We start from the raw sequence: 23,496 nt of genomic DNA, 5'->3' as shown, positions 1-23,496 counted from the left end.
CCGGGGTGATTGTTCCAGGGCGTCCTTCCTCCCCTCGTTTCCCAGGACGGTGACTCGGGCTCTCATCTTTCCAGCGGGAGGGGGGGAACTGAGCCACAGAAGTCGGGACAAGCGCTGGTCGCTTTGCTGTCTCTGTCCCCCTCGGCCTTTTCTGTCCCCCCGGGGAGGCCGCTTCTCTTCCCCCGGTGTCTTCTGCAGTCTCCGTCGGGGACCCCGGAATCTTCCTCAAGACCCCCCCAGTCTTCACAATCCTTTACATCATGCACCTCGTCCCCCGACGGCTGTGGTTCTTTTCAAAAATTGCTTTTCTGGATTTTCGATGTCGCTTTAGCAGGAGCAGCCGGGGTCTCTGCGCCTGGGCTCCCCGGGCTCCTCACTTCTGCTCGGGGAGCGGTTCCCACCCCGGCCTCGGTTCCCCACACGTGCTCCCCTCCCTACGTGTCCCCCTAACTCCTTTGTGTCGTTCAGGTCACCCTTTAGGTTCCTGCCGCCGAGCACGGGCCGCAGCACCTTGCCTTCCGCCCTCCCCGGGGACTGGCTGGGGGGGCCCTCCTGGGGCCGGGGCTGCTGGCTGCGCGACGGCCACCGTGCTTCCATTCACATCGACTGGTGAAGCGCTAGGAATAATTGTTTTAGCTCCGTTCCCGGGAGTGTGGCTGGACCCTCTGCTTTTGCCTCGGGAGGTGACGTCTGGCCGTGGGGACAGGGACAGCCAGCGCGTGCATCCCCCCGACACCGCCGACAAGAGCCTGTTTTCGGGCACCAGGCCTGAAGCGGCAGGTGCAAGCCGAGCGCGTGGTGTCCCCGTGTCGCCGCGGCAGCCTGCAGGGGACTTGCCGGGGGCCTCCGTGCCCTGGGCCGTAGGGACGGCGGCGGTGTGGCCCGTCCACCCAGGGTCCTGCTGCTTCTGTGCCCACAGGGGAGGGGGGCGGCTCCAGTGGGGGCCGCTGAAGGGCCATTACTGAGTGTCCCCCAGGGTGTCCCCTGCTCCTTGCTATCTGCCAGCTCAGGGGAGGATGCGGGGAGCGCGCTGCTTAGCAATGAAAGCCCCGGAGCGCAGTCAGCTGTGACCCCGCACCGGGGGGCGGTAATGGAGTCTCCATCTCTCTGGCCTCATGGTCTCCTGCAGCGGACTCTCTGGAAGGTTTCTGCACTTTGTCTGACTCGAGGAAGCCCGTGTCCCCTCTCCTGCCTCTGCAAGAGGCTGCTGTGCCTTCCACTGGCTTTTTAATATCACCAGATCGAAGACATGCTTCGCTGCTTTCGTTGGCAGAAATAAAACACTTCCTATTCCCCTTAGGTTGGGGGTTCAAGTCCTAGAAAAGTAGAACTTTACGAGGCCACAGTCCCATTTCCTTTTCATGCCTTTATTCGGTTCTCCTGGATCGAGGGCCTCAGAACTGCTAATGTCTGGGGTTCCCCTTTGCATGTGGCTCCAAGGGGTATGAGCTGCTCCCTTCGTGACCTTTCTGTGTTTTTATTGATCCCTGTATGGCTGCTGACTGCGGGGATGCAAGCGTGCGGCGGGTCACAGACCACAGACCCCCGTTCTCAAAGGCACCCCCCCCCGGGGTCGGCCTGGCATCCTCAGCTGGCAGACGGAGCAAGAGCAGGGGCACAGCCTCTCTGAGTTTCACTACAGATGCTGCCAGCCAAGGATTCAAAGCTTGTCCTAGAGTTCACGGTTGACTTCATCCGTTGGAATTTTCATCATGTTGTTTCACTTAAGCAGCACGTAAGGGAACTTTATATTTACTTCTCTCGGCCCCAACATGACGTAGGTCAAAAGTCCACGTACGTTTGGCTCCACGAGCTAGGAAGAACAGTAGGAACGTAAGCCACGCTGTTTCATATACTCAAGAAACTTGAAAGGAATAAAGAAATCCAGAAAAAGTATTAGTGGAAGGATAGAAGGAGCCCAATTAATGTTTTTAGAAGGCACACTCAAAAGCTGCTCACTGGCAAGCCGTAAAATGCCGGGGACGCAAAGTGAGCAGCCGACCGGCTCGTTGCTGACGGGATGAGGGGAGAGGAGAGGGGGGTCACTGACATTTGTAGAGTCGGGCCATGGGCGATTCCATATGGCCAGTGGGAGGAGTGGGGTCTCTTGGTGGATCTCCCCCAGCAGGGTGTCAGCCCCACAGTTCTAGGATTCCTTCTGGGAAGAGGACTGCCCGTCGGTGTACCCCGTGTCCTGCCCTCACCACCCCGCTCACCTGCTGTCGCTGAACTGACTTGCAGAACCAGTGGGGAAAAGGGGGAATATCATGTGCTGGCCTCTTTGCCTCGCTGTTAGGATTGGTCTCTCCTCCTTCCGCCCTCCTCGCTTTTCTCTGATGCCTATACCTTATTCGGGATGACGCGTTCAATGGCAGAGATGTGGGAAATGAGGCCTCTTCCCCGTGGCTCTTGGAAAAATAACGGCAGGTGAATCCTAGTCCAAGATGGTAGGAGAGGTGGGCCTGGGCCACTCCTCTCCCTGTCTGGGGGTTGCACTAGTTCTGGTTCACTCTTGTATGGTTTTTATCTAGAGGTACAAAGAAGTGTAATGATATTTATTTATTTATTTATTTATTTTTGTAATGATTTTTTTTTTTTTTTGGTGGTCTGTAATGGTTTTTTAAAAAGGAATCAGGTAGGTAGGTCTCCCCGCCTGCCCCAAATTTCTTATTTTGAGATAATGACATAGACTTACAGAATGTCACAAAAATAATACAGGGAGATCCTGCATTGTCCTTCCCCAGCTTTCCCACAACGGTCACATCTGTACTATAGTATTTCAAAACGAGGAAATCGCTGTTGGGACAATCTATAGCCTTCATTCACATTTCATCAGTCTTCCTCCTTTCCTATCTTGTCCTCCTGTCCCCCACCGTGTGAAAAATAGATACTAGAAAACGAATATGCACAAATATATGCGCAATAATATGCACAATAGTCCGAATGTGTGCTCTAAAAAGCAGTAAATTAGGTGCCAAGGAGGACGCAAATGCTTATGAGGAGACGTGGGCTTCTCCCTGGGAATCACCTGCTTATTCAGAAAGGTGCGGCTCAAGACAGCACATGACTCTAAGCAATTTTCTTTGAGTTACAAAGAGAGAAGAGCCGCTCTTCAGCCTGGAATATCCGTTCACTCCTCCTCTTCGGTCCCATCCGAGTGCCTGCTAGCCCTTAGCGTTTTCCGTGTCAGGAGTCACCTCCTACATCTACTGCCCATGTTTATTGAGTAGCTACTAAATGCCAGATGCATGTTAGATCCTAAAGGATCAAAGATAGCTTCTACACAGCTCCTGCCCACCCTGAGTCCTCATTTTAGTGAGGGAGATGTACATTTTTTTTGAGATGTACATTTTGAATAAAAAAAATATAAAAAATACTCACTGGACTTTAGGAATAGTGAAGTCTGATACCAATGTTTAGCTGTTTTCCGTTTAGTGTGGTAATTTGACTATTATTCTTAATATTTGGCAAATTCTGTTTTGCATTTAAAAATTTTAAAAAAGAAAAAAAGTCAGATTTCGTGCATATGAAGAATGTGGACAACAGAATTCCGTCACTGGGTTGCTGTAGTCTATAAAACACTTATAATTGTTTCTTTTATTTTTTATTTTTTAATTTTTTTAATAATAAATTTATTTTTATTGGTGTTCAATTTGCCAACATACAGAATAACACCCAGTGCTCATCCCGTCAAGTGCCCCCCTCCGTGCCCATCACCCAGTCACCCCCACCCCCCGGCCTCCTCCCCTTCCACCACCCCTAGTTCGTTTCCCAGAGTTAGGAGTCTTTATGTTCTGTCTCCCTTTCTGATATTTCCTACCCTTTTCTTCTCCCTTCCCCTCTATTCCCTTTCACTATTATTTATATTCCCCAAATGAATGAGACCATATGATGTTTCTTTTAAACAAATAAAAAGGTAAAGATAGAAAAAAATGAATATAAATATTTTGAAGAAAGATAAACCAGGGTTGCGAAGAGAATATATGGGAGGAGAGGTGGCTGGAGACAGGGAGATGAGTTAGGAGACTGCTCTGGGGGTTCATGTTAAGGTACAATGACCAGAACCCAAGCTGCTGAGGAAGATTTAGAGGAGAAAGGTGGGTTTGAGGGCTTTTAAGGAGTTACTTTTGATAGCACTTAATGATCAAGTGGCCGAAGGGTTTACAAGAGGGTGAAATGACCCAGATGGAGCCGAGGATGAGTGGTAGAAATGCCACGCATCACGAGGAGGCATTCAGGGAGAGGAACGGGCTTGGGGGAAAGCTGTGAGAAGGGTTTAGATATGTTGACTTAGAGGTGCCCGTGGGCCCCCGAACTAAGAGAGCTTGTTAACCCATAGCTGAGCTCCTGCCGTGCATGGTGAAGGGAGCCTTGGGGTGAATGACCTTCCCGGTTGGAATGTGCAGGAGAAGAGGGCCAAGGAGAGAGAGGGGAAATAATAAGCTTTAGAGGAGAGATGGAGAAAAAGAGACCCCACGGGGGAAGGTTGGGGAGGAGAGCAGAGATCCAGGAAGAGGAGTATTTGGAAAAGGAGAGGCTATTGGTAGAGTTAAATGTTTGAGATGTCGTGGATGATGGGAGATGAAATGTTTTCATTGGGTTTGGGAACAAGGGCATCCATCACGACCTTCGTGAGTTCAACTCCAGTTGGCTAGTAGGAGGGGACAGAATGGTAGACTCAGTAGTGGTTTTTATATGTGACCCAATCAAGTGTTTGGTATAAGGTGATTTAGTCAAGCGCTAACATGGAGTGCAAGGAAAAGTGCGACTCAGGTTAAAAATTTAAGAAAATCTAAAAAATTAAGAAAATTTAAGAAAACCACAATAGAATGTTAGAGCGGAAGTGCCACTCCTTATTTTAGAGAGATTTCCAATAAACCGTTCAATGTCATGCGTCTAGAGAGGGACAGCCCAGGACCAAATCCTGGGCCACTTGACTCCCTTTATGTGCTGCACATTCCATGCCTGGTGCAGGGAAAGTAATCATGAAAGTGATGAATCAGAGCCGTGTGCTTTTGTTACGAAATAGAACTACTTGTTTGATGAATTTATTCGTTTATTCTATAAATATTTATTGACAGATCATTTGCTCTTTGCTTAGTAGACAAAATAAATGAAACCTATTCCTTGCAGAGAGCACGCTTGGTGAGTTTTATAAAAGAAAAATATGATCGCTGTTGAGTGATATATCGACCAGCAGGGCGACAGGCACACAACCACGCAGCGTGCAATGCCGTGTTGAAAAGGCAGCGAGTCATCCTGCCTGGGAGGTGGAGACTATGGGCCTTGCACCATGACTGTGACTTTTCCAAATGGAGAAAGAAAAAAAAAATTAAAAATTTTTAAAAAATGGAGAAAGAGTGAAAGGGGGATGGCATGAGCACGGTCCGAGTGGTCCAGGGAGCGCTCTGGGACTTCACGGACAGTACGCAGCCTGCTGGGGCCTTGATGTCAGGGTGGGGAACAGCGGGGAAGCTCTTGGACACTGCCATGCCCGTAGCACGGAGCCGTGAACAGTGGGGAACGGATGGTGCGGCCAAGGAGTCCTTCGATTGGGGTTTGGGATGATTCTGGCCGACAATAAGGAAGAGGAGTTGGCAAGGGACCTGCCTTTGAGGCGGGGGCATGTGTGAGGAAGCGTTTCAGATGAAGGATAATGAGGCTGGAGAAGTGATAAGGTGGAAAGGAGGGAACTGGGTCAAGGGAGAACTCGAAGGTGGAATTACAGGCAGACCTTGCCCACTGTTCACCTGTTCCCCCGAGAGAGAGGCAGGAACCCGGCGACACACTGCGGTTCCTCGCCGGCGCCCAGGGCAGCTGCCAAAGGAAGAGCAGGTGTGGAGGGAAGACCCCGAGCTTGACGTTGGATGTTGAGATTCTGGGTGCACGTGGGGGGATCTAGACCATAGGCCAGGTCCTGGACCTTGCTGACCGTATATTAGTATCAAAATATATTTACTATGGATCCTCCAGAAGCCCCTCAAGTAGCGGAGCGGTTGGAGGCGTACTCGTGGCTGCGGCGAACAGAAAATCCGGCTCCCTGGCTGGAAGAAGTGGGGCTTAGTTTTCTCAGCGTCGGCTGCCCTAGCTGTAATGGAGGGAGGAATTAAGGGGAAGTGGCTACTGATAAAGTACTCCAGAATGCACACGCGCAGGCCTGATTTACCCTAAATCACGTAATGAAGTGGTCGGACGCCCCCTGGTCAGTGGGACCGCACCCGTGCAGCCGGCCCCGGGCTGTGGGACTGGGGTTTCCAGGCCGGAAGCCGTGTTGTGCCCGAGTGGGGAGCGGCCCGCAGTAGAGTCCTGAACAAAACACACCATAGTCCTCCCTTGACGTACGTCCATGGTAGTTGCTCCTCGAAAACGTCGACTTGCAGCAAAGGCCGTACAAAAACCTCCTTGTGTGTGTGCAATGAAGTGAGGTTCAAGGTTCGTATGATGGGTTTTTCACGTTTAACAGACCTGTGGGGAACGTCCGAGAGTTCCTAGTGTACAGGGTCGGGCCCCGCATGGCAGGGTGCCCTCTGTCCCCGGGCCCTGCCGGGTGGTCACCCGAGGGACCCCCACGCCCCAGCACGTCCATGCCGAGAGCCACCGGCTGAGACAAAAGGGGCCGGACACTGTGCATTTCAAACAAAGATAGGAGGTTTGGTCGGCAAGGAAGCAAGGGGCCTAGCCGGGCACCAGGCCAGTGGGGCCGCTCGGGGTGGCAGCGGAGTCGTGCTTGCGTGTCCTCTCCTCCTGATGCCACGTGGGCCTTCCTGTGGCCTGGTTCCCGCCGAGCTTCCTCCAGCGGCTGAACGGGCGACTGACCCGACGTAAGGTCTGAGCGCCGGGAGGCCAGTGCTGTTGGACCTCTGGGTGCAGTAAAGGCCCAGGGTCCCCAAGAGGTGCCCGGCGACCGCGACAAAGGTGGCGTGCTGGCAGGGCCAGTGAGCTTCCACGGCCGGGATTGAGCGCGTCTGCTCTTGCCACTGCCTCCCGCTCCACAGCGGAGCCCAAGGGCCAAGGTCGTGCCCGGGACCCCGTCGAGCAGCGGGAGGCTCGGGGCCTAGGAGGCCCTCCTGTGCGCAGCGCGTCCGGGCCGGGGAAGCGTGGCCCCATCAACCGTCGGTGGAGGCCCCGCGCCCGACCTCCCCCTGCCGCCGGGCGCCCTCTGCGCCGCAGCCCTTTCCGCCCCGTCTGTTGGCCCGGCCGTGCCCGGAGCCCGAGCCGGGCTGAGCGGTGATATTCCAGGGACGCTGTTCAGAAATAGCAGCCAAGGATCTTGTTTGGTTTCCTCAGAGTTCAAACCTATTATCAGAGAGAAAATAATTCACGGTCGGAGAAAAGTTGGCTTTGCTGTAGTTTGCTCCCAGATTTAAGTAGAACAGAATGAAAGTGACATGATGAAGAGTTTTATCTCTTCTTATGAAAGAGATCATCTGTGACTACGGATCATGAAGTCAGTATATGAAAGGCGAGTCTTTTTCAAATAATGCTCCCAATTTCCTTTGAATATAGAGCTTTCTGGACTCAAAGGCATGAGACCGCATGGGTTTAAAAATAGTTGCTTAAGATTCTGAAGGGCATAATAGTTAATATTTTTATAGTTTCAATTCAGAAAAAGGAACAATGACTCCGACCTTTGTATAAGAAAATAAAGGGTATTTTTGGAAAAGGCACAGTTGAAGCGGAGACGTTTCGAATGTTCTGTGATTGTTGAAGAGCGCACTAGATTTTTTCTTTTTTGATTTAAAAAAATGTTTGGTTTTTTTTGTTGTTGTTTTTTGTTTTTTTTTTTTTTTTTTGTCAGCTAGTACTTAGGGATTTTAAACGGAGGAAGATCTTGGGTGTTTCTGTAAATGAATCGCTTGCCCAGCGCATCGTTGGTGAGCGTGGGTCACCTTTCGGTCAGGGCGGATTCCGGGGGAGCCTTAGGTGCTGCCCTTGCCCCCGGGGGCACCTGGAGGAACCGGCTGCCCCCGCTGCCCCTGCTGCCCCTGCTGCCCTGCCTCTCCCGGAGCCCGGGACGCGGGGAGCGCCGTGTGGCCGGCGTGCTGCTCTTGTGGCCTCAGCTTCACCAGGAGGCTCCCCAGGCAGCCCGTCCCCCCGGTCCCCCCGCTGCCCCTCCCGGGCTCTTCACGGGTCCTTGGGCCTCGGCTGCAGCTTGGCCCCCGGTCCCCTCGCCTCTGCGCTCCCGGAGCCCGTGGCTGCCCCAGGGACCGGCAGGTGCCACCTGCGCCCCCCATGCCCCAGGCTCTCTAGGCCGCGGATGTGCTCTCCGTGCCTCTAGGTGGTCAGTAAGCCTTGGCTGAATGGATGGGGAGACGAGGTTATGACCCCAAACAGACAACTGTTGACCCCAAACAGACGACTGTTTACGGTTAATAAAGACTAGATGGTCTAATATGAGTAGTGCTGGCTTGACTTTGTTGCTTACTACAGAGTTATTTTCTCCCTTTGCAGAATAATAATATAACAATAATAACAATAATAACAACAACTACTATAGCCTGCTTAACGTCCCGTCCCTGAAACGACAGGGCGGGGGTGTTAGTATTCCTGAGCTGGGGCACACCAACACCTTCCAGACCAGCAGAGCCTCCGGTGACCCCTCAGGGACCCTTGCTTGGGCCGTGGGCCAGCGCGTGGGGGTGTCCTGACACAACGTCCGGCGACTGCATCATTCATGACTTTATCAAATCTGTTCCCCTCTTGGGCGAACTGGTTACGTGGCTACCACTCATTGTGAAAACTTGGACATTTTGATTTTCCCAAAATGAGCCGTCACCTACCAGGACTGTCTCCTAGTTCTGACGTGAAAAGGTCGGGCGAGTAAACCTACATTTGTGTCGTCAGAACCCTTCTTGATTTCATACACCACAACATGCCTACTTTTGGCCTGTGTCTTCACCCTGAGGAGGGCTGGTGTTTTTTTTTGATTCCTTCATGAAAACAAACTGGTGCCTTTGATCATTCTTCTCATGTGAATTGCCTCCAGGCCCAGGATGAATTCTTTGGTGTATGGTGACCCTAAATGTGTGAATTAGGAGAAAACTTCTGGACTATATTGGCCTTTATTTGGCTTTCTTCTGTCTCTATATTTCACTATTTTAATTTTTATTATAGATCTCTATTTCCTGCTAGGAATATGTAAATTACATATTGGATTGCAGTCTCCATCTTTAAAAAAGTTATATATTTTAGGGGAGCCTGGGTGGCTCAGTCCGTAAAGCATCTGCCTTCAGCTTGGGTCATGATCCTGGCGTCCTGGGATAGAGCCCTGCATCGGGCTCCCTGCTCAGGGGAGAGCCTGCTTTTCCATCTTCCCCTGGTGCTCACCCCCCCAACTCGTGCTCCTTTTATTTGTTTATAAATAAAGTTTAAATAAATAAATAAATAAATAAAAAATAAATAAATAAATAAATAAATCCTTTTTTTAAGTTACATATCATAAATTACATATATATTTACAGCGTTTTTCTTAAGTGGAATGTGGTATAGCAATACCTTCTTCGGTTTTTATAACCTCCCCCACCATGTACTGTTAGCAACAATTATTTTCTACTATTTGTCAACAAAAACCTATCTTAGTTGGGCTAATAGGCCTTCCTAAAAACAATAAAAATAAAAGATTCTTGCAGTGTTCTATTGAAGAGATGTATAATTATGCATTTTAGCCAAGAATTACATCGGTAATTTTCAGAGTATGTTCTGGGGAAAACCAGGTTTAGAATCAACTTTGATTTAGGTTTACTTATGTCAAGTGTTTGAGGGGATTTCTCATGTAGTTCATTAGTTTGTGTCTTTGATCTTAATAAACTTTCTAAAGTACCAACGTTATATTCAGAGCAAAACTGGTCCATTGAAAGGCAACAAATCATCATCTTTTACATTAAACTACTTTTAAAATTAAGCTTTTTTTTTTTTTTTGCATTTGTGGGATGTGAAGATAAAGCATAGTCATTAAGAGGAACACTCACAGGCACCGGTTTCTGTTTTAAAGCAATTACATCATTTTTAGTGTTGAAATTAATTTAACTGACCATATTAGCAGGCACTAAGAATTATTATCTAAATGGCATGTTTTCTGTTAACTCAGTTGACATATATGCAGAAAGATGTACAAATGATAGATGCAGGCACTTATTTTCTGAACATATCTTCTAACCAGAACGTGACCTGGGGATGATGGCCCGGTGGTCGCTCCTTCTCTGCCTGTGGAACCAGTACTTGAGTCTGTCTTGAGATGTCAGGTCTTCTCTATCGCTTTTCATGAGATTTTGTTCTTCTCTGTGTTCTGGTGCTACTCTGTGGATGAGACTGTTTGAGTACATATGTTTTATTATAGTTACTTGCTCCTCAGACTGCCTTTGGGTGTCCTTCACTGAATTTCTATTATATGTAAATGCGTACAGTTTTCTATAAGGAAACAATACGTAATCCTCCGGGAAGGCTGTACTAGTTGGTCCAGTTACCTATTTGATTGTACTTGCTGGTTGTATTTGCCACCTGGAATTCATGGCACGGGCTCTGCTTCTACAAAACAAGGGTCTGGACTAGGGATTCTTGAGCTCTCCTGTATCTCCACGATTTTTCCATTGTTTGATTCTAAGCCATCACTAGAAATGTATTATGAAATAGTTAATGTTTAAGGGTTACTTAGAGAATTTTTAATTTTTAATGAAGTAGATACTCATGGGTAGTGTTAGTGTTAGTTGATAGATGTGTTATTAACCTTTTTTCCTTTTTTTTTTTTTTTTTGCACCAACAACACATTGAAAGAAAATACTTTGAAGAATAAATTGCAATCTGGTGAAATATTTTAATGGTTTAAGAAAATACAGCTTTTAAAAACAAAGCATCAGGAATGGTGACTATAGAAACCAAGAACCTTGCATATAAATAGTTATAAGAAAAAGGAGAGCAACAGCAATGTATAGTTTTCATAATTAAAAAAAATATTTTTAAAGTATTTTATTGATTCATGAGAGAGACACACAGAGAGAGGCAGAGACACAGGCAGAGGGAGAAGCAGGCTCCATGCAGGGAGCCCGATGTGGGACTCGATCCCGGGACCCCAGGGTCACGCCCTGAGCCAAAGGCAGACACTCAACCATGGAACCACCCAGGTGCCCCCAAATATTTAAAATATGATAGGAAGTTCTTATTCCTTTAGGTTCTTTGTAAAGGAGGCAAGACAGGTACTTTAAGACCTAGAGACATTAAGGGATCATTCATACCTTAAGTAAAAATGTACTGAAAAGTCTTTACACATGGGTGTAATGATTGAAGGTACAATGATGAATAATTTAACCTACTTAACTTCAATAGTAGTAGAGACAAATTCATAAACAAGTATATTCATTTATACTATTATTAATTATTACAGAAGCATGGAAAATGGTGCACATAACTCTGGAATGGTGTTTAGTGAGATTCCAGAGAAGAGATGGTTTTTAGAGCATTTTCATTAAATAATGAGTGGAGACACTTGTCAGAAGAGGAGGATTAGGGTGAGGAGAAGGGTCTTGCAGGAAAAGATAAGGAAAATATGTAGAGATCAGAGTTAAGAAAGGGCCTGGATATTGGAAGAACAGTGTTAAATTCAACGCAGCTAAAGCATTACTGTCCAATATAAATATAAATATGTAAGTCAAAAATTTCAAATTTCACATTAAAATATAAAATAGGTGAATGATAATATATTTTCTTTAATACCTCTGAAACATTTGTTTTTTTCATACTTACGTATGAAGTATTTGATTTTAAAGGTTAAATCGGGTGTGTATTTTACACTTAGAAAACATCTCAATTTGGGCCAGCCGCAGTATCTAGAAGGTTCCCTAAGGGATGGGTGTGTATATGTTTGAGAGAGAGAGAGAGGAAGAAAGAATGAGAAAAAGAATGAAAACTTTTGTGTGGCTCAGTGGGTTAAGCATCCGACTCTTGGTTTCAGCTCAGGTCATGGTCTCGGGGAGCTGAGATCAAGCCTGGTGTCGGGCTCTGCACTGAGCATGGAGCCTGTTAAGATTCCCTTTCTGCTTCTCCCCCAGCTCATGTCCTCGCTCTCCCTCAAAACAAAAAACAAAAACAAAAACAAAAAACCACCACCACCAACGACAAACACCTTAAAAAAAGAATGAAATTATTTGTGTGGTCTAGAGGGGATGTGGAGGGATGAGATTGTAATTGTTGCTGGAGCCATATTTTGAAAGGCCTTGTATACTCGCTGACTTTGGAATTTATCCCTTTAATACAGTAGTTTATGACCGTGATTCTCAAATTTTCTTTGGGGAAAGGCCAGTTTTTAAGATTTCAGATTTGTTGCAAACTGATTCTTTTGCAAAGCACAGCAGCGTGAATTAGAACAATGGAATAAAAGAGACATACAAAGAGAGGCACCATTTATCAATCATCAAATTTGACAAATGTACAATTATCTAGTCAATTGTATGTAAAGATGAATTAATTCCATCCAATAGTACTTTTTATGATGATGGAAGTGTTATGTCTGTGTTGCCCGAAATGGTAGCCACTAGCCACATGTGGCTAGCGAGCATTTGAAATGTGGCTAGTATGACTGAAAAACTAAACATTGTATTTCATTTAAATCAATTTAAATTGAAATAACTGTCTATGGCAATTCATGTAATCTGTTGCTATTCCAGGATCCTCATTTATAAAATGAAATAAGGGACTCCTGGGTGGCTCAGTGGTTGAGCCCTTGGCTCAGGGTGTGACCCCGGGGTCCTGGGATCGAGTCCCATGTCGGGCTCCCTGCGTGGAGCCAGCTTCTCCCTTGGCCTAGGTCTCTGTCTCTCTCTCTGTGTCTCTCAGGAATAAATAAATAGATCTTAAAAAAACTTGAAAGTAGTATTAGGAAACTATCTCATTGGGTTGTTGTGAGGATTAAATATGTGGCAGGTGGGATTAGGGCGAGCGCCAAGAAAGACGGTATCTGCAGAGGCCTCAATGCACGAGCTCAACAGGCCGAGAGGAAGGAGCCTGTCAGGTATAGGCAACTCTAAAACCCACTTGGATCATATTCTGTTTGGAGGCAGGGGCAGCAGAGTCTGGTTTTGGGCCGTCACTGCCACCACACTGCTGACACCATTTCTTTCTCTCTTTCCTAGTTGTCTTATTTTAACCCTTTAGCAGATTTTAAACGGGATCCGTAGGTATCATGTGACTGGGTGGTTTTACTAAATATTGCCTGTGAAGCCATCACGGCCTCTTTCCTTCTTCATTCCTGGGACTTATGGTGCCTGAATTTGATGGTGGAAGTTGGGCAGTGGTTGGGAAGGGAAGGGGCCTCCCGTTTGAAAAGCAGTCCCCGGGTTATGGGCAGATAACATGAGGTTCTTAACCCCTAAAACATGTTTCTTACTTGTGTAGACTATTTTAGGAGGAAAACCAACTGGAGGAAATCCATGGAGTTCCTTCTTTTCACGTTTGTCGGTGTGGTTCACCTTCTATCCCTGAGCTCTGGGAAGCCGATATATAAGAATGACATCTCTCGGAGGACTTTTCAAGAAATAAAGGAAGAAATAGCCAGCTACGGAGATGTGGCTAAAGCAATCATCGACCTTGCTGTTTACGGCAAAGCCCAGAACAGGTCCTATGAGCGACTGGCACTTCTGGTTGATACCGTTGGACCCAGACCAAGCGGCTCCAGGAGCCTGGAGAAAGCCATCCAAATCATGTACCAGAACCTGCGGGAAGACGGGCTGGAGAACGTCCACTTGGAGCCAGTCAAAATACCCCACTGGGAAAGGGGAGAAGAATCTGCTGTGATGCTGGAGCCAAGGATTCACAGGATGGCTATCTTGGGTCTTGGCAGCAGCATTGGGACTCCCCCAGAAGGTATTTTTCGCTTTTTCAAATCAATTTGCTGTGTGCGTCATAAAACTAGTGTCATGGGACATAGGGGATTACAGTATGTGGGATTCATATTATGATTTAGGTGATAAGATAAAATCCCTTCTCATCCTATCGGCTTGCTGAGTGCTCTACCCTTAGATTCATTTTTCTCCCTTCTTCTCTCTTCCCTTTCTTTCTTCTGATTCTTTCCGAAAGAAAGCTTATTATGCGGGGTCACTTTTTAAATGAAGATCTGCAACGACTGGGCCATATTTATCAGCCCTCTCACTTAGCAACTTGTAGCTGGCGTAACACTAGTTTCGTTCTGTAGAGCATTGCGATGAATGTGCGTAGGAGAGAAAACCTGTAACTTCCTCCAAGCAGCCTCAATGTACAGAAATTTTTAGAATTGATTAAGTAGGGAACAGATCTTTACACATGGGGAAGATTTCATTGGTTTTTTTACAGAACTGGAGACCTCAAACGCAAGGAATTATCCAGGGTGAATCTCTACCTCTACGTATCAGCACCCTAGTTCAGCTTCGTCAGACGGTATAAACGAGCAGACCAGGGATATATAACTGCTCCGCCAGCGAGCTGCCCGTCGTGGGCCAGTCATGTACTGTTGTCCCATAGACTGTTCCAGTATTCACAGGCTCTTTTCTATGGCAGGGACTAGTTGACATTCTCTAAAAAAGTTTATAGGAAGTTTTGACCTTCTCTGATGCCAAAAGAAAGACCCAGTATAGGATTAGACGGTCAGTTAAAAATAAAAATGAAAACAAAAACATCTTTTTTGAGATACAATTACCTTACCGTAATATTCACCCATTTCAAATCTACAATTCAGTGATTTTTAGTATATTCACAGAATTGTGTCGCAATTACTACGATCTCATTGTAGAACATGTTCATCACCCTAAAAAGAAATATACCCACTAGCAATTACTTCGCATGCCTCCCATTCTCCCTCCTAAGTCTAAGGCAATCACTAATTTTCTTCCTATCTTTGTGGGTTTTCCTATTCTGAGTATTTCACATGAACAGAATACTATGCCATGTGGCCTTTTGTGATTGGCTTTTCCCATGTAGTATAATGTTTTCCAGGTTTATCCGTGTTGTAGCATGAATCAATACTTAATTCATTTTTATTGTTGAATAATATTCCATTTTACGAATGTACCGCATTTTATCTATCTATCTATCTAATCTATCAATCACTCATCGGTTGATGGACATTTGTTTTTTTTTCCTTATCTTTTGCTATTATGAATGATGCTGCTACAAACTTTCATGCATAAGTTTTTCTATGGATATATGTTTTCATTTCTCTTGGGTATCTACCAAGGAGTAGAATTGCTGGGTCACATAGTAACTATATGATGGACTTTTTCAGGAACTGCTACTCTTTTCCAGAGCGATGTATAGTGATACATTACATTTGTACTAATGTTATTCCAATTTTTACACATACTTAGCACTTGTTGTCCGTCCTTTTGGTTATGGCTATCCTAGTGGGCATGAAGAGGTATCTCATTGTGGTTACGATTCCCATTTACTTAATGATTAACGATGATGAGCACCTTCCCATGTTCTTATTGGTCAGTTGCGTATCTTCTTTGGAGAAATATTCAAATCTTTTGCCCAATTTTAAATTATGCTATTTTTATTGAGTTGTAAAAAGGTCTTCATATATTTTGGATACAAGTCCCTTATCAGATGGATGACTTACTAATGTTCTCTACCATTCTGTGGATTCCCCTTTTCACTTTCTTGATGGTAATATTGCTGCAGAAGATGTTTTACTTTTGATTTAGTACAACTTACCTGAGTTATTTTTGTTGTTGTTGCTTGTGCTTTTGGTGTTATATCTAAGAAAACTTTGCCTAAACCAAGGTCACAAAGATTCTTCCTATATTGTCTTCTCAGAGTTTTATAGTTTTAGCTCTTACTGTTAGGTCTGTGAATTAATTTTTATATACGGTGTCAGGTAGTAGTCCCCTTTATCCTTTTGCATGTAGTTAGTCGGTTATCCAAGCATCATTTATTGAAAAGACTCTTCTTTCCTCGTTGAATTGGGTGTGTTATATTAATTGATTTTCAGATGTTAAACCAACTTTGCATTCCAGGGCTAAATTCCACTTGGTTATAACATATAATCTTTTCAATGTATTACTGAATTCAGTTTGCCTTTATTATGTCGAGTGTTTTACATCTATACTCATAAGGGATATTAGTCTGTAGTTTTATTTTGTATATTTGTGATGTCTTTACATGGTTTGGTGTTAGGATAATTCTAAACTCAAATAATTGGTTGGAAAGTACTGCCTGGTCTTCTATTCTTTGGCAGAGTTTGTGAAAGATTGGTATTAATTCTTTAAATTTTTGGTAGAATTCACAAGCCATCTGGTCCTGGGATTTTCTTTCTGGGAAGATTGTCAACTATTAATTTAATATCTTTCCCTGTTATAGATCTATTCATATTTTCTGTTCTCAAGTCAGTTTTAGTAGTTTGGATCTTTTTAGGAATTTATTCATTTTACCTAAATTATGTAATTTGTTGGCATATGGTTATTTACAGTATTTCCTTATAGGTATTTTTATTTTTGTGAGGATAAGGATCCAAATTACTGTTTGGTGTCACTTGCTTTCAACCTAAAGAATTCTCTGGAGTTTTATTATTTTTTTTCAAAGCAGGTCTGTTAGAAAATTCTCCAGCCTTTTATCCATTCTTATCTATTTATTTAATCTTCATTGCTGAAACATAGTTCTACTGGATATAAGATTCTTGGTTAATAGTTTTTTACTTCCAGTGCTTTGAATTTGTCATCAATTGTCCTTTGGTCTCTGCTGTTTCTGATGAGAAGTTGTTTGTTAATGTTATTGGGATTCCCTTGTCTGTGGTGAGTCATTTTGCAGTTACTGATTTTCTTTTTATTTGTGGTTTTCATCATTTTGATTCTAATGTATCTAGGTGTGGTTCTCTTTGCTTTTTTCTTGCCTGGAGGTTGTTGAGCTTCATGGGTGTGTCAGTGCTTTTCATCAATTTGGGAAGTTTTTGGCTATTATTTCTATAAATATTTTTCTATCCTTTTTTGCTTTTTTGGGCCTTCCACTATGAATATGTGGGTGCACTTAATGGTGTGTTAATTATTCTGAAGTTCTCACTTTTCTCCCTTTTTTTCTCTCTATTCTTTAGATTATATATCCTGTATCAATCTATCAAGTTTACTGATTTTTTTTTGCTAGCTTACATACACTAAGTATATGTATATATAGTATATACTATACTATATAATAATCAACATATAATGTTGATCCCCTTTACTGAATTTTTCTTTTCAGTTGTAATAATTTTTAGCTCCAGAATTTTTTTCTGCAATTTTTATATCTTTACTGATATTCATTATTTGCGAAGACGTTATCATCATACTTCCCTTTAGTTCTTTAAGTATGGTTTCCTTTAGTTGAACATACTTATAAAAGTTGCTTTGAAGTCTTTTTCTCATATATCCTACAACTGGGCCCCCTCAAAGGCAGTTTCTAGCGCCTGCTTTTTATCCTATGTATTGATCACACTTTCCTATTTCTTTTCATGTCTCATAATTTTTGTTGTTGTTGTTGAAACCTGAATATCTAAAATAATGTATTCCAGCAGCTCTCAATACTGATTCTCCCTTTCCTACTCCTGCCCAGTGGAGGTTGACATTGTTTTTGTCATTTGCTTTGCCCTTTATTTGTTTAATCATTTGGTCGGACTGTGTGAAGTCTGTTTCTCACCCAGTGTGCAGATCCTGATGTCTCTGTTTAGAGTGCCCCCCCCCTCATTTTTTCTTTTCGTCTGGTTCCCTAGGACTCAGTCCCGGATCCCCAGAAACTACTTACTGGTCAAAGATTGTGCACAGATCTCATTAGTCGGTTATATTTTTACCTTCTAGTGTTAGAGGAACGCATGGCTTGGGGCTGTTTATTAAAACTTGAGGAGTTTATGTTTTTGCCCCAAGTTCAGCTACAGCCTAGTAGCTTGGAAGTTCTCTACCATCAGCCTTGAGAGGGTACAGCCTTGGGCATGCACAGACTCTTCCAGCTTGCTAGGATCCATGTGATTTTATTATTGTCTTGCTTAACAATATTTTCCTATGTATCAGAACAGTTTATTTTTCAGCTCATGTTTGGTCAGAGTTTGTGCGTAAGCCTCTTATGCCAGTGAAGTTTCTGTCCTTTGTTGATGGATCTGTGTACAGTTTGGGAAAGATTTTCCATCTGACCCATGTCCTGTTTTAATTGTTCTTGAGTAGGAACATGTGCATAGCTTTTCCAATCACCAGGGTTTACTGTGATCCCGAGGGGGCTTTTCTTGGTTGTTTTCTTCTCCTGGTTCTTTCTGTTAAACTTTGGATTGCAGTGCCATTTTGCTTGGAACGAGCAGTATCGTGAAGCTCCTAGCACTCCTTTCATTGTTTTCTACCAAGCTCTCCATTGTTTTCAACAACAGCCTCAGGCATGGAATGCTCTGTGTTCTGCTCCAAATACAGTCCCTGTCCTGGGTAAAAACTGCAAAGCTCTTCCTTTTCTTTGCTTGCCTCTTTTCTGGGAGAACCTCTCTGCTATTTCCCAGGAGCTAGGCACAGTGATGATGGGTCTTTTTCTCCCAGGGTGATTTCCTTTGAAGGTGCTAGAAGGAGAGGGTGGTAGCTCCTGGTCTTCTCAACTTGCCTCTCCCACCATGGGACCTCTGCCTACGAGTGAGCTGAGGCAGACAGATGATCTGGGCCCAAGTCCTCTTGGTGGCTATACTTAGGGTAGGATTTCCACCATCTGAGTTGGGGCTAGGTAGAGGAATAGGGCCTCAGCCCTTTTGGAGCGGAACGCCCGTAATAGTGTTGTGTAACATGGAGCTGGGGATGGGAGAAAGAACCAGGTCGTGGCCCACATGCTATAGACTCTCATTATTCTCAGATTTAGTGGTTTTTCTTGAATGAATGTTTCTCCATTTGCTATAGGCCCTTAAAACAATTTTGAGAGACCTTCAGTGATTTTTTTTAAATAGCAATTTTTTTCTCAGTTAAAAGGACAGATATGCCAAGTTTCTCACTCCACCATTCTGGAGTACCACTAGGATAGTCTGTTTTGACTTCTCTGAGGCTGAGTGAACAGGTGACCTCTGAGGAATTAGGGGAACCCCTCAGCCTGGGTGTCAACCACTGAGGGATTAGGGGAACCCCTCAGCCTGGGTATCAACCACGAGTTTTATTGAGTTGCCTCTGTTATGCAGTAATCTGTGTTAGGCACCAGATTGTGTATAACTTCTTCCTTTTTAAGCCTTTCCAACTCTCTTAAAAGCTCTAGCTTTTTTTTTTTTCTTTTCTTTTTCTATAGATGAGAAAACCAGACTCCAAGAGGTGAGGCAGTTTGCCTACGGTTACACAACTAGTGAGAGGCCAACTGTCAGACTCCAGAGTCTGTGCTTTTAGTTATTAGGCGATATTGCCTCACACACAAATACTTTCATGTTATTTTCATTTTTAAGGTTTCCCTTTTTAGCCACCTGGCTGAAACCAATCTGTCTCGAAAGCTGCTGATACCCGTACCGTGACAGCAGAATGTATTGGTGTCTGCGCCTCCTTTTTGGACATGTTTTTTCACTCCTCTTTCTTTCTTATCCTCATTTCCCATCTGTAGCTGGGCCTGATCTTCCTTGGCTATCTGCCTTGTATTGAAAACTAAGCCAAGTTGCTGATTGCTCCTGGGGCCTTCAAAACCCAGGGGAGGTGAATTTTACTCACTAGAATCTATTGCAGTGTTCCAAGACTCACTTTCACCCCACTCCTTATTCCATGCGGCTCAAGGTAGATAAACCGTTGTCTGGCAACTGGGCTATTTTCAGCCTGAAGACACTGGAGAGTTAGGCTGAACCAGGTATGAAAGAGTTCCCGCAGGGATAGTGTGAAGTCAACATAAAGGGACCTCGAAGTGCAGGTAGTGTGGTGCAGAGCTCATCTCTTAGGAACCCCGGGCTGTGTCCTTGATTTAGCCACCAAGGAGTTGAGTGCCCTTGGTCCAGTCTTTTAATCTCTATGCACCTTAATTTTGTCACCTGTAAAATGAAAGATGTCTGACATTTGAATCCGTACCGCCTCTTCCAGGTTGAGAAGGTTGTAGTTTTTATGAGAATCCACAAGGGATCCATGAAGCTAAAGTTCATGAGAGCAGGGGTTCTCCTGGGCATATGCTCCAGAGCGGATTCCTTATATAACCAGAGGTGTTTTTTTTGTTTTTTTTTCCATTGAATTCTAGAGTTGAGTATCACACCATATGTTAGTTTATTTGTGTGTCAGGGTCAGGGCTTGGCGAATTATCTATGGAGAATTGGAAGAAGACCGAGGCAAGTGGGCCAAGTAAGATGAAGGTGCTGAGCAAAACTTAGAAGCAAGACAAGAGAAAGTATAATTTCAAGTCAATCTCGAGATAACAGAGCAGACCTGAGGTTTAAATGGACTGAGTGGAAGAAGGAAACAGCAGCCAAATCCAAGAAAGGCTGATATATGGACAAGAAAGAGAAGCTTGGGGCAGAATGTTGTTAGCCCTTCCTCAGTAGACGTACTCCGCAGGTCTCGTTACACAGTCCCTGGGCCCCAAGGGATTGATGATGTTGACCTGTCGTGCTCTGCTTAGATTTTCTTCTGATTATAAAATCAGTATTGGCTCATTATAGAAAACATGTACATAAATGTAAAAGTAATAAAAATCATCTGTGATCTTTTCTCCCATAGTCATTGCCAAGATTTTAATTTTTCTAATTTTTCCATATGCATATATATTTTTGTTTTATTTATTTTTTTAAAGATTTATTTATTTATGTTAGAACATGCGTGTGTGAGCAGGGCAGGGGTAGAGGAGGGAGAGGAAGAGAATCTCAAGCAAGTCTCAAGACTTAGCAGGAAGTCTTTTCTGCTAAGCACAGAATCACATGGGGTCAATCTCATGATTGTGACCTGAGCCAAAATGAAGAATAGGATGCTTAACCGACTGAGCCACCCAGACACCCCATATTTTTGTTTTATAAATTTGAGATGAAACCATATATATATATATATGAATCCTATATATATATGTTGAATCCTTTTTTTGCCATATATATGGACATTTACTATATACTAATAAATATCCTTGTAAATAAATTCTAATGGTTACAAAATACAAATATACAATAAATAACATAACCAAAACCCTTTTATTGGACTATCGATTATTTCCTTCTTCCTTTTTTCCTACTGTTTCAGATCAGATACATATACAAATCCTTTAATACAGAGGTAAGAATAGATTTTTAAAGGAGAGTTTTTTGTTTTTGATGAATATCAGAAAGAGAAGAATGATTGGGATATTTTAGGAGGTCTAAGAGGGTGGCAAAAAATAACTTTGAAACTGCTCCTATAGATATAAAAAGTGCAAATGACGTTCTTAGAAACCATTTCTTCTATCCAAGTATTTTTAACTATGTGAAATGTTAATAGAGTAGAATTTATGTAACATTATAATATAAATTTATAATACAATGTAAATAGTATATTTAATTATTCAAAATTTTAATATAAATATTGATATTTTTAGGCTCTTGATATATTTGTTAAATTGTTTTCTAGAAGATTATATACATCTATTGTCCTGTCAGCAGGGTATCTTAATATCCTAATCCCTGTGTCTTCCTATGCATTGAATATTTTTTTCTAATCTTTGCCATTTTGATTGGCTTAAAATGCATTTCACTATTATTTTATTTTGTATTTCTTTGTTTACTGGTGAGACTAATATATTCATAAATTTATTGATAGCTTGTATTTTTCTTCTTTAAATTATCTATGAAAAAAATAAATAAATAAATAAATTATCTATGAATATCCCTTGCCTACTTTTTTATTGGTACTTTAATGATTTTCTAATTGATGTATAGGAACTTATTACATAGTCAAGATTTAAATTCTTTGATTGTCACCTGATTCAAATTGATTTTTTGAAGCGATTGATATGGTTTTTATTGATTCATTATCTCCTTTTTCATTTCTTCTTAAGAGCTTATTTATTTCCCATTTTTAAAGAGAGCTAGCTATCCCTGGAGTATAGTTAAAAGACTGTAAAATAGCAAAATCGATTAATTTATGCTCCTGCAGCCCTATCAAAGTGCTCTAAAAAACTGAGTTCTTTAGCTTAGTTTGCACAGACTTTGGAACATCAGCCTCATGGTTTGCAGACTGGTGGGTGACTTGCTCTTTGAAATGGCACTTAGGAAGTTAAGAATCCAGTCAAACTGGACGTAGATTTTGGGCTGAGTGTGTGGATTGGTCCTTCTGCTGTGTCACGTCAAAGTATGTGTACTTCATGTCTTCACGGAGATGATTTAGGAGTGGGAGGAAGAGAGGTAGAGAGAGCCACAGACTGGGCTTAATGTATAGAATGGATTAGCAGTTCATATTTAGTCGTGGAACCACTCTAACTGGATTTAAATTTAAAGCACATATGGGTATTATAGGATTTTAAATTGCTTTCGGAATTATTGGGAAAGCTCATAATGCAGACTTGCTCATAACTTGGGCTTTTCAGGAATGAATTTGAGAACCATTCTGTAGAACTAGGCTACCAAGATTGCTCTTGCTTTTCTTAGATTAAGCAATGGCTTTTATCAGAGAGTTGCTGTAGAAAAGCCAGACATCGCACCATTGTGCTTTCCTCTGAATTAGTAGAAGCAGTAGAAAGAAGCTTTTAACCTAATTGTGCCTGCCAGATCTTGTTCCAGTACATAAAACTGGTGACACTTAGCTTCCTTCCAGAACCCTAGCTGAGGAAGAAATTTAGTTTTTATGTTTTTAATCTTTATATACAGAAGAGCACATTAAAAAAAAAGATTTTATTTATTTATTCATGAGAGACACAGAGAGAGACACAGAGACACAGGCAGAGGGAGAAGCAGGCTCCATGCAGGGAGCCCGATATGGGACTTGAGGATCACGCCCTGAGCCAAAGGCAGACGCTCAACTGCTGAGCCACCCCAGGCGACCCAAGAAATCACATTTAAAGGAAGTTGGAATGGATGTTGAAAGCCAGTTGTCCATACCTAGTACAATGCTCATTTCATTATGCCTCTTTGATAACAACGTGTTAGGAAGTATTTTTGCATAAATAAATAAACAAGTAAAAAAAAAAAGTATAGCCATTGGTTATAGAGTACACGTAACACCACCAAGAGCAGTTTGGTCCTTTTAGCAAATGAATTAGAGTGGCTTTAAATGGACTAAAAAGAATATAGGGGAGAGTAATCATGAGATGAAGTAGGGGGCATCATTTCACAGGACATCCTGGTGGGTTGAAGAGAAATGTTCTAGGTGATTGTCAGGTTTGCCATATAAATTCAAACGGGCTCTCTCCTTCATCTTTTCTGCTGTGTCCTTTTGGATGCTTCTCTTTCCTAGGCCGCATCTTAAATGTTGGTGTTTCCAAAGTTTCCGCCTATAAACGTTTTAAGTGTTATAATCCAGTCCCATGGCTTTAGGTGCCACCTATATACTTATGACTTTTAATTGTACGTATGTGTGCCTGACTTGCATCTGCAGTTCCAAGAACCCCTGAGTGTTCTACAAGTCCCACACACTC

The 23,496-nt window shown here is 43.4% G+C and overlaps 1 protein-coding gene and 1 long non-coding RNA gene across 6 annotated transcripts in view; one reads left to right on the top strand and one right to left on the bottom strand.

Moving 5' to 3' along the window:
• Positions 1-1,406: 1,406 nt before the first annotated feature.
• Positions 1,407-23,496, bottom strand: part of LOC144300285 (uncharacterized) — a 52,226-nt gene continuing 30,136 nt past the window's right edge. The window contains exons 5-6 of the long non-coding RNA XR_013366864.1: positions 2,217-2,527; positions 1,407-1,813 (exon numbers count right to left, since the gene is read on the bottom strand). This is a non-coding gene — a long non-coding RNA (uncharacterized LOC144300285). The remainder of the gene's footprint in view (positions 1,814-2,216; positions 2,528-23,496) is intronic.
• The window catches only part of CPQ (carboxypeptidase Q), a 319,086-nt gene continuing 308,973 nt past the window's right edge, over positions 13,384-23,496 (top strand). For all 5 annotated transcript variants that reach the window (XM_077876166.1, XM_077876164.1, XM_077876168.1 and 2 more), the window contains exon 1: positions 13,384-13,851. In XM_077876166.1, the coding sequence (XP_077732292.1) occupies positions 13,419-13,851 (433 nt within the window). In that variant the 5' untranslated portion in view covers positions 13,384-13,418. The remainder of the gene's footprint in view (positions 13,852-23,496) is intronic.

This window comes from Canis aureus, chromosome 28, assembly GCF_053574225.1.
Source record: "Canis aureus isolate CA01 chromosome 28, VMU_Caureus_v.1.0, whole genome shotgun sequence".
NCBI classification, from domain to species: Eukaryota; Metazoa; Chordata; class Mammalia; order Carnivora; family Canidae; genus Canis; species Canis aureus.
This window is presented reverse-complemented; position numbering and strand designations above follow the sequence as displayed.